At 38.3% G+C, this 11,919-nt stretch overlaps 1 protein-coding gene across 1 annotated transcript in view; it reads right to left on the bottom strand.

The window, feature by feature from the left end:
* Nucleotides 1-1,265: 1,265 nt before the first annotated feature.
* Nucleotides 1,266-11,919, bottom strand: part of hgfa (hepatocyte growth factor a) — a 33,458-nt gene continuing 22,804 nt past the window's right edge. The window contains exons 12-18 of the mRNA XM_034673029.1: nucleotides 9,583-9,618; nucleotides 9,283-9,391; nucleotides 9,098-9,172; nucleotides 4,134-4,271; nucleotides 3,779-3,885; nucleotides 3,531-3,664; nucleotides 1,266-2,174 (exon numbers count right to left, since the gene is read on the bottom strand). Coding sequence (XP_034528920.1) covers nucleotides 1,998-2,174; nucleotides 3,531-3,664; nucleotides 3,779-3,885; nucleotides 4,134-4,271; nucleotides 9,098-9,172; nucleotides 9,283-9,391; nucleotides 9,583-9,618 — 776 coding nt within the window. The 3' untranslated portion in view covers nucleotides 1,266-1,997. The remainder of the gene's footprint in view (nucleotides 2,175-3,530; nucleotides 3,665-3,778; nucleotides 3,886-4,133; nucleotides 4,272-9,097; nucleotides 9,173-9,282; nucleotides 9,392-9,582; nucleotides 9,619-11,919) is intronic.

Below are 11,919 nucleotides of genomic sequence, written 5' to 3'. Positions count from 1 at the left end.
GGAAACCACGTAGACACCAGTTCAATAAAGACGATCTTTGCAGCATTAATAAACATGTTTACAGCCTGGTTCAAAAAACGTCTTGGCTCTACGTAGCTAATCTCTCTATCTGCGCACACCGTACGGGGGTGAATTTTTTTCTAACGCGATGGATCAGAAGATATTAAGATTACGAGTTTTTGTCCAAATAAGGACATGACTGACTTGACTCTCGGACGGGAACACATAGCTGTTGGGTAGGAGGCTCAAACTCCGCCCCTTTACATCACACTTTGACTGGTTGAGTTCCTCATTTCCAATATGGCTGCTGCCGTTGATTTGCTTCAAAACAGTGCTAAGGAACAGATGGGTGACATCACGGATACTATGTCCATATTTTATACAGTCTATGGTAACATCACATCCTTGTTTGTAACAGTCATAGGTTTTTCCCTATGATGACTTGAAAGCACATCATTGGGAGAAAATGAAAGTATTTGCATACTTGCACATGTGTGTTTTCGTGTTAACCTCTCAAAATAAATATGATTTCCCAGCCACTATTATTTCTTAATCAGACGGCATGTTGTAACCTATCCTGTTATTTGATGTTTGTGAGGCTTTGACCTGTGAGTCAAACAGCCAGACTAGTAATTTGGGGGTTATTATTACACCCCAAATAAAGAAATAAAGCTCCGAATATCACAACAGAATCTGGATTCCCTTCGAATGATGTCTCCTGCTGATTTGAAAAAATAAATACACCCAACAACTACTTAGAAGTGATCAGTCTCTTTAAATATTTAAGACAATCAGAGACAAGAAAAAAATAATTTGACATAAGAGAACAAAAATAATCCAGATCTATAAGACCTATAAACCTCACCGCTCTGCAGAAACATACTCGATGAATCTGCAGCTATGTACATAAGGAGTCACTTTCCATGAAACAAAAGTAAAGTATAAAATCTCCTACTGACCACACACAGCCCACCAGGGGCCAAAGTTCCCTCCAAACTGGAGACCAAATAGCCATGTTATATTTGGCATGGCTCTACTCTCCCTCATGCTACAAATATTAGCATAAGATCTGGAGCAGTCTGCTCAGTCCTACTTAGACCCTCTCACGGGGAAACTAACAGTAACAGCTAACTGGGGAAAAGGTAGTCCGGCTACTGCACAGTTAGCACGTCATGGTTTGCCAAGGCTGCTGCAGTTAGTAATAATGGACTTTATATACTCAACTGCAGGAAAATTGGAAGCCATTTAGCTGCAATTACAGGCTGTAATGTAAATCACCATTTTTTATTGGGATTTAAGTGTCTGTACTAAATATTAGGGTCTTCAAATGACGTTTTCATGCTGATACGAGTACAATTATGGTCGTTTTTGATCCATTGGTAGAAAAAACGCATCATTTTTGGTGCGATATTTGGTAGGAATCCCACAAATGTATGACCACATAAGTATCTTTGTTGACCTCAACAAATATAAATCCATACACGTCCCTGTGTTGGACATAAAAAGATAGTTTGCAGTCCAGCTCAAGGCATAAAAAAGGAAACCCCAGTCACATAGGACTACTCATGCTGCAACCCCCCAAAAAGAACTGGGTTCTTTCCATTTTCAAGTATTTTCCAGGAGATAATACTGAGTCAAAAGAGTCCTTCTCATTGTCTTTGTTTGTTGCATGGCTTCAGAAATTCTGAACATGTCAAAAATACTACAAGTATTCATGTGCCAAAGACTTTGGTTTGTATAATGATATAATGGCTAGAGAGCTGGATGTCTTCATTTGAAAATTGGACAAAAGGTGATATTCCATTTCTTTATCCAGGCTTCAATCTCGTATGTCTGTCCCCTCTGTGAAATTCAGCCAGAAAATCCCAAAAATGGCAACCTCCCATTTGGCGATTTCCAATTTCTTCCTACTTGGGTAAAGTCTCTGAATTTGCTGCCAATTCCTTCTTGCAGTTTGTGGTGAAGTCATGTGTAGAGTTGATTTGTTAACCGAACCATTAGTTCCTCTCAGAATTGGGGTAAAGTCTGAACACTTTGTAAATCCACTCGGAGTAGAAGGCAACGTTCACGAAAAGTGCTGGCTGTGATGAGGCGCATTTGGTCCTTTGGATGCTCACGCCAACGATGACTTTGCGCTCGTGTTCCTGGCAAACCAGAGGGCCACCGTTGTCTTTCTGGAAGAGAAGAGTAGAAGCAATACATCAGAGAGACAGAAAGCTAACAAAGAAAAATAGTGTGTTCTAAATACTCAAATTAAACCTAAATCCAAAGTATGGATATTAAATGGTAAATAGTAAATGGACTTGTACTTATATAGCGCTTTTCTAGTCTTTCTGACCACTCAAAGCGCTTTTACACTACTCATCACATTCACCCATTCATACCCATTCACTCACTGATGGTAGAGGCTGCTACAGTAAGGGACCATCAGTGTTAGCTAATCTCATTCGTTCACATTCACACACCTCTGAACAACAGAGGGAGCAATTTGGGGTTCAGTGTCTTGCTCAAGGACACTTTGGCATGTGACTGCCGGAGCTGGGATCAAACCGCCAACCTTCCGATTGATAGAATGTTAAAGGGCCATGTTGTAATCATATGGATATGTTATGACAACTTTATTCTACTATTACATACCCATATTTATTTTTATTTAATGCTAATCTTTCATTACCAACTATAATCACACAATGTCAACCTGTCACTATTGAATCATTTTTAATACTGCCTGTAATTAGTACTATTTAATCTATATTCCATTTGTAACATTGTATATATCTAAATTGTATTCATCTTTATTTATCTATTTTTATTTTATTTTATTTTATTTTACTTATTGAAACTTCTTCTTGATTGTACTTATGTCTGGGTTGCTGTAACAACTGAATTTCCCCCCTGGGGGATCAATGAAGTAATATCTTATCTTATCTTATCTTACACTATATTCGTCCTTAATGTGGCCCTAATTCTCCATCCCACCACACACAAAAAATGTTGATAAGAATGTCTTAAGTGTGAGTTGACAGAAATGACAAAAACAGGCAACGTTTTTTTGCCATTTGATTCACCATCCAACAAATTTTGAAAATTTTCTTTCTATTAAGTCTTACATTCCTCAAATACAACCAAAACAGAAGAAAACAACAACAAAAAAGTAATCTTGCTGACCAACTGTTCAAAACAAATTTGGGGACTAGTCCTACATTTTGTTTGGGGGGACATTTCCTCAAAACAAAAACAACTAGGGGCTCTGGTGGCCTAGCGGTCTAAGCGCCGGATCGATTCCTGGCCGGTCGACCCTTTCCTGCATGTCTTCCCCCACTCTCTACTCCCCACATTTCCTGTCTCTCTTTAGCTGTCCGATAAAAAAAGGCCAAAAGGCCAAAAAGAACAAACAAAAAAAAACTAGTCCCAGTGACATTAAGATACTCAGATGCGACCTTGTCATTTCAAGTTTGTGTGAAGCTGTTTTTAAATCCGTCTGTTATTTTTTTTTTTGGGGGGTGGGGTGGGGGGGGGTGGTCTCTTACATCACACACGCCTTCCCCTCTCCTGCCCCCGGCACATATTCTGCTCTCCCCAGCATCCCCTTTGATTTGTGAGCACATTTCGTTGTCCACCATAGGCATGGTAACAGAGTTCAGCGCCTCATTACGTCCTGTATCTGAAAAAACAGAAAGGATATGCAGCGTTACTTATGAATGTAATTGCAATTTCATGGTTGAAATAATGATTTCAATGCAGAATGGCATGGCATGTGGGTGAAAGAGGGCAGTACTTTTGGTTTCCCCCCATCCGTACATGGTGCAGTTGGTGCCTTCAGGGATGTGACACTCTTTGACTGGGAGATGAATGGTAGAGGCACCTTCAGACACAGGGGCAGGACTGTGAAAAATAATAAGTCATAAATAATATGCAAAAATAAAATCTTGTGTGTGCACGCAAATGAAGCAAATAAATTGAACTGATAGAAGATTTGAAATGGATGATGAAAAATTCTCAAAATTAACCAAAAATTGTTAATTTCTGGGGAAATATAGACATTTAGACTTAAGCCAGATGACATTTATGATAGTTGTGAAACAAAAAAAAAAAAACAATCAGTAGAAACCTCTCGAGTGTTGTGAACTTACTCAGCTAGTTTCAGCATAACCAGGTTGGATCCTTCAGGGCCGCAGATCAAGCGAGAGATGTGAAGTCTTGGGTGATTTGAGGACTCATTGAGGTGGCGCAGACCAACCTGCACACTGTATTCCCTGAGGTCTGGAACACTGATAACAAAAAGCACCAACATGTGAGTTGTAAATTCAAAATACAGATAACTAGACATGATAAAGAGGGATGACGCTAGCAGGGTTTTCTTAACTTCGGGAAGAGTTGTCTTGTTTTTAAACACAGGAGTCAATGATACAATAGTCTAAATAAAGTGTTTAATATAAGTATTCCATGTGTTCAATGGAACCACCTACAAGAAGACATATTGCATGTTACATGTGCATGATATAGACAAATCCGTGGAACATTCTTTACTTTGTAGTAGCACCTTCTGGCAAGTTCTTCACAGCAAAAACAATGTCAGCAATTTAAATTCAACAATAATATATCATTTATAGTAATCCTTTCTGCAAATATACAACATGTGGAGACAAGACTTACAAATGTAACAAAGAAGAGAGCAGAGTTTCAAAGCACAGCATGATTTTTTTATGGGGTTAAAAATATCTGCTAAAAGCTACTGATGCACACCATATGTAACACATACAGTCCATACAGAGACATGGGCTTTTCTTTCAAGCCACTACTTCCGATCTAGAGATAGTGTGTGTGAGTATGTGTGTGTGTGTGTGTGTTCAATTGGCTCTGACTTAGATAACTGCAGAAGCTAAACAGATCTGCAGGCTGAACCTTTCTGTTCCATATCTCAGGTCAGGGACCTGGGGAAGGGAGCTGTCAGTAAACAGGATATGTCCTGCATCTTTAAACAGTATTAAAGAGGGCGAGCGAGTTGAAAAGAGGCATTTTTGAGCGATAGAGTAAGCCAAGGAGGCACTTAAAAGAAAGATATGGTGAAAGTTAAAGCTCATTAATACTTCCGTGATGTATGAAATTAAAAATTTACATTTTAAACGATATATACACTACCAGTCAAAAGTTTGGACACACCTTCTCATTCAATGTTTTTTATTTATTTTATTTATTTTCATTATAGTAGATTAATACTGAAGACATCAAAACTATGAAATAATCTGGTTTTGCCATAATCTGGATTACAACAGTAGTCATATAGAGCTATCCATTGTGTACTAACCCTACCTCTGAACAACACAACTGATGGTCTCAAACACATTAAGAAATCACTCTACAAATGAACTCTTGACAAGGCTCATGTTAATTAGAAACCACTCCAGGAGACCACTTCATGAGGCAGACTGAGAGAATACCAAGAGTGTGCAAAGCTGTCATGAAGGAAAAAGTGGGCTACTTTACAGAATCTAAAATATAAAACATATTCTGGTTTGTCTAACACTTTTTTATTCATTAAATAATTCCATATATGTTCTTTCATAGTTTTGATGTCTTTGGTATTAATCTACAGTGTTTCAATAAATTAAAATAAATACAAACCCTTGAATGAGAAAGTGTTTCCAAACTTTTGACTGGTAGTGTATGTTACTACCCTAATACTCCCACACATCCTTTATGTTGGAATGGAAGTTAGACAATGCATTCACAAGAGGGCGCCACTTCACTTCTCCGGTGTCATGCAACTTGCATTCAACTGCCGTTCAATCTGTGCCCAGCTTTTGTACTGTGGTATCGTGAATGTTTAATGGGGCTGTCAGCCTTAACTTGTTATTCATGATGTGATTGAGGTCAGAAATTGCGCTAAAAACTCGAGGTGACAGAGATTTCGTGGTGGCTGCTCCCACACTGTGGAACAGTCGGCCTCTGAATATCAGGACCGCTCAGACTACTGAGAGTTTTTAATCGTTACTTAAAACGCACCTCTTTGCATTGGCTTTTAATACCTGTTGAGCAAGACATCCAACTTTTAATTTTGCTTTTATTTATCGTGGCTTTTTCCTGTACTATCTATTGTGTTTTTTTTTTGTTTTTTTGTGGGGGGGGGTTAAATATCTACTATTTAAAATTATTTTAACTATTTGTTTTTATTGATTGTGTTTCTAAGCTTGTACAGCACTTTGGTCAACTGTGGTTGTTTAAAAATGTGCTATATAAATAAAGTTTGAATTTGACTTTTTTTTTCTTTTTAAAAACAAAAAAAACCCTTTTACTTTGCCCAAGGTTAAGCCGATACAGCGTTTGCAGCTACCTGAGTGACAGAAAATTGACATTCCACTGTAAAAAACATACACACGGCTCAGTTGACAAGTCAAAAGTAATATGCACTTTGTGTGAAACAGCACTAACATATCAAAAAAGTGCTTTGACTCTGATCTACCACCTACAAACTAAGCATTCAGGTGCAGGCATTCAGACTAACCCCTTCACAAAAACCAGCAGAGAATTATTTCTGGACTGATTATGACCCGGTGTCAGGCTGACACCTGTCCAAATACACATGTTTATTTTTCTCAATAAGAATGAGTAGGCAGAAAACAAGACACTGTGAGTCTGAAGTACTTTTCTGTTAGTATTATGAGCCTTCACATTGTAAGACTATGTCAGCGGAGAATATTCTCATGAGCCTGATCGTTGATAATCAGTGTTAAACATGTCCCTGTATTCAATACCATCAGTTATATGCATTTTGTTGCTGTAGAAAATATATCATTTAGGGGAAAAAAAATATTTGGCATTGTTTTTGACATAAGAAGAATAATGTTTTTTTTTTTTTTTTTTGATTAATCGATTATTGATTGTTAACATTTCCAAAAATCGATCACGGGAAATACTTAAAATGTACATCCCTAGTTCAGACTACACTGGTGAAGCAATGCAGAATTTATTTCAATGATACATCTAAAAATAAAGATCATAAAGTATGTTTCATCATATTCATTTGATACCACTAGTAAAAGTGGCTTGACATTGTTAGTATGAACTTATGAACTGTTTTGAAACGTAAAATAATGGAATTTTTAAACGCAATAAATCTTGACAGACTATTAAAATTCAGCAATTATCATTATTATTTAAAAAATATAATTTTGACAGCCCTTATGTTTATAGTTTCTATCCAAGCTGCACAATCTGGCTAGCAACTATTGGCTACACTGCTTGACGCTGCCCCATGATTTAAAGTGGTACTGCAACATTGGTCAGTTACTTTAAGCTTCCACGAAACATGCAGAAATACAGACAATTCTAACCCAGAGCCTGCAGCCCGTTACATCTAAAGTCATGCAGACTGTTCTTGCCTTTGCCACCCTCTTGGCCAGGTGACTTATACTCCTCAAATGTAAACACCCTCAACCTCCATCTCATAACAGATGGGTGAAAGAGTTGTTACTGTCTATTAGACTTGAAAAGCTCAGGTTTTCCCTCAATGGTTCCTCATCCTCAATCATATTGAATCTTTGACTTCCCTACCTGATTGTGGTGACTGAGCCCCCCTTTGATTTTATTTATTTATTTATTTTCTTTCTTTTAGGTTTTTATATTATTATTTTATTTATGTATTTATTTTAATTTTTTAATTTTTACATCTGGGTCTGATTTTCTTATTTTCCTTATTTGTGTAATTGTTGTATGTATTCTGCATTGTCTACCTATTATTTCTTGAAGTACAAGTGGGATGGGTTTGTGGGAGGGAAAGAAGAGGGAAAAAATGGGAAGAATGAATGTCCTCTGTACCACATTGTACTGTTCCTTTGCTACCTGTGAAACTGCTTCCAATAAACAAAGTTGTCAAAAAAAAATCTAACCCAGAGCATGGGCAGAAGGCTCCGTCAATATCTGTGTGTGAATTAAACTTAGAGCACAAATTAGCCTTAAAGGTGACGTATCACGCTTTTATCATTAATATATATTGGTCTAAGAGGTCCCCAAAACATGTCTTTAAAGTTTATGCTCAAAAAAACACTTTGAAATCAGATTTTGGCATGCCTGAAAAGCCCTCTTCTTCAGTCCTCCTCAGAACACTCTGTTTTCTCTCTGATCACGCCCCCCCCGGAAGTGGATGTGCCTCGGCTCTCCAGCACGTTGATCTAATGTTTACATGTTGGCTGAATATACACGGCTGCTCAGAGATCGCGTTACTTCAACCCTCTGAATCTGATCCAGAATCTGATCCTGACGGAGAGGCGCCTGTAGCAGGACCTTTCTGAAGGATTGGTCACAGATTTAGTGTTTCTTGTTGTTTTATTTGTCAGTATGTTGACGTGTGTCTTGGTACACAGCTACGAACATGTAGCTATGTGGCTATGCTAACTAGCGCTAGCACTTATCCATGATAAATAAAAATCATCCACTAGATCTTCAAATCTGCAGACGTGGGGAGTAAAACCGACCTCTGCCAGAAAGGCAGCAGGATCTTTTCTGAAGGATTGGTCACAGATTTAGTGTTTCTTGTTGTTTTATTTGTCAGTATGTTGACGTGTGTCTTGGTACACAGCTACAGCTACGACATGTAGCTATGTAGCTATGCTAACTAGCGCTAGCATTTATCCATGATAAATAAAAATCATCCACTAGATCTTCAAATCTGCAGACGTGGGAAGTAAAACCGACCTTTGTGTTTATTAAGACAGCCTACAACTAGCATGCCTCCCTCCTAAGCTCCTTGTTACCACACATTTGTGCAGGTAATGAAAAACGGAGGAGGGGATTCAGTATTATTTTATACAGTCTATGGGCTGAACAAGCTCCGAGCTCTGACTCCGTGACAGACCGGATATTGTTGTTACGTAACAAAAACACGGAAGTCTGAAACGGCTCGTTTCACACACATTTACAGAAAGGTGTAGAAATCAAAACAGGGGCAGAATGGATTCTTTCTCGGGGGGTTTGTAGACATGCCAGGGACACATATTTCAGGTAAAGAACCATTAAAAAGTCAATTTTGCATGATATGTCACCTTTAAGTCTTACAAACATAAAGGAAAAGAAAAAGAACATTTTAAGGGTAAATTACCAGGAGGTGAAGCACTGCTGGTCCGTCAAAACCCAGTTTTCTCTGATCAACGAGCCCCCACACATATGAACCTTCCTATGAAAAAGGTAAGGAGACAATAACACATCTATAGGAGGCATAAAAAGCAGGATTTTTTTATGAATAAAACATAAAATGTGTGTGTTCACAGATGTAAAATAACCTACTCTCTTTGGATGCTTACAACCCAGCTGCCATCTGTGCCTCGCATTTGGTGACCTCCAACAATCCTGGTGTTTATATGCACAAAACACGAGATCTTGGGCCTACTAACAGCTAAACAAGGAGACAGTTTTTACTCTGCAAGTAAGACATATGTAAAATTTACATTTCAATGGGAAAAACATTGAAAACTTCAAAAGGCAAGGGTAAAATATGATTTGTTTAGTCATAGTTAAAGCAGAAAGGAAGAGGAACCAGATTATAGATAGGAGGTCAAAGGGTAGATAAGTAAAAGCTGCACTCACTTTGGTTTGCTTGAGGAGCCACTGTAGCTGATTCACCTGATAGGAGTAAAGAAAAGCACAACTGTAAAATGAGACCTCAGAGTAGTTTGCAATAATTTAGACCACTTGACACACGAGGCATTAAACCTCATCGAAAGGAAACCCTTCCTCACTCCATAAAGACCTATCTCTCAATCGGAATCATCATTTCAGGCTATAACAGTCAGCAAACCGCAGCAAATAAATTTGCTCTAGACCTCAAGAACTTCATGGAAGACATGTTTTATATTATAGAAATTATTATGCGGCCATTTGAAAGCAGCTTTTTTAATGCAGCCAGATTGAAACCAGCCAAAGAAAATGTTGGGTCCAGCCGTTTGTGGGTGTGCTTTCCACGGATGGAAGGATGTCAGCGGAGATCTGCATCTGTTTGCTGTTTGAACGTTGGACAAAAGCATGGCTAACGCATTACATAAGCCACCGGCCAAGCTGTTAAAAAAGACAGACATTTTGGATGAAGTCAACCGAAGCTGCAAAACTTAATCACTTGTGCTGTTTCATTGTACTGCACCCAAAAACCATTATGGTTTCTCTGATCTACAATGATCACCACTAATCATCCTTGCTTGACCTTAAACATCTTCTTTTGGAACTTTTGGACGTCGTAAATAAAACTAAACATGGTAGAACTTTATGAGGGCCATTAGACTCAATAGACACCTTGGTTTCTTTATAAAACTTGCTTCTGTTTTTTGTTGATGTTTGTCTAGAGCCTTCAACAGGCTGTATTTCAACGCCTAATATTCTCAAACAACAAGTAGTGTTTATTTCTGTGGAGGCAGATCACACTGAAAAGAAGGTTGATCACTTTTATTTATTTATTTATTATTTAAAAGGACCATGCATATTAATTAACACTTCTGTAAATATGCCAGTTAGCCAAAAGGCTAGTTTACATCCGTAGTCCCTTGCCAGATGTTAAAAAGGCTCCCTAAAAAGATCAAGATTAAACAAAGATAAAATAGGGTAAAATAAGATCAAAATAAGAAGGTAGAGGAGAAACCAAAACACAAACCAACAAACAAACAAGAGAAGAAAAGAAAAGTACAAATAGCACCATACGATTAAAATGACTAAAAGCTACATAAGGACATGATATGACCGTCTTTGAGAAAGTGTCCAGGGACATAAAATACATGGAGCAAGACAATCAGGAAGCAGCAATAAGGAAATGTTAAAGATGACATGCAAAAACAACAGGACAACATTTAACAGTACTGTACACATTTGATTCAGGCAGTGACTATCAATCATTAAACTAGCTGCACGCAATTCACATGAGGCAACGTATAGACTGAGCAACAGATGAGCACAACAAATACACAACACAAGCAAGCGACAGTAAGTTAAAAAACACAGGACAAATTCACAGATGGCCGACACAAGGTGGCAGTAGCAGGGGCAGAAGGTTTAGTGCTGACAGATTTGGTTGCTTATGAGCAAATGGATCAAATGAAAACTAAATGACTGGTATGTGTTGAGCTCTTTGATAGAAGTTGGTATGTTGTTCCATTTTGATGGTGCAAGTTTAAGCAATTTCCCAAACGTTGGGAGCAGGGTCTTTTCAGGCGTGTTTATGTAAGGATATTAGTATCAACTGCATCTGTGTTGGCAGCAATTAATGATCTGCAAATGCTTTAAGAGAGGCTCGTGTTTTATGTTTTTTAATCAAGCTGTCACCACTAGAATAAAACACAAAGCAGGACGTGCGCAACCAGTTCGCTGCTCGTAAAGGCAATATTTCAATCTTTTGAAGCCTGTTCATTTCAATGTACTAACAATATATCCACATATCCATTACAACCCTCCCTCCTTTGGCGAGAAGCTAGTTCTGACTTCAAAGGCAGCCATGTTTTTTCTGTTAGAGAACAACATTTATTAACTTTAGGGACTAATTCAGCATCTTATTTGTATTTATTTGCATTCTTATGGAGAGTCTAATGTGTAATATGAGTCTTGTCTCATGTCTGAGGTTAAAAAAAAAATAATCAAGCTTTTGGCAGCCAGTTAGCTTAGCTAGAAAACTGGTTGACCTGAAGCCATAGACTGTATAAAATATGGGCGCTGTTTTGAGGCCAATCGGCGGCGGCAGCCATATTGCTGGTGTCGAGTGATTGTGACGTTACGAGGCAGGCTTTGAGCCTCCTCGCCAACTGCTACAGTGTTCCCGCCTGTCAATCAAGTCAGCTGTGCCTCTCTTTGGAAGACTCGTAATCCCAATATCTTCAAAATAATCGCTTTAGAAAAAAATTCACCCCCGTACAGTGTGTGCCAATCGAGAAATCAGCTATCCAGACT

Source organism: Notolabrus celidotus, chromosome 21 (genome assembly GCF_009762535.1).
Source record: "Notolabrus celidotus isolate fNotCel1 chromosome 21, fNotCel1.pri, whole genome shotgun sequence".
NCBI classification, from domain to species: Eukaryota; Metazoa; Chordata; class Actinopteri; order Labriformes; family Labridae; genus Notolabrus; species Notolabrus celidotus.
This window is presented reverse-complemented; position numbering and strand designations above follow the sequence as displayed.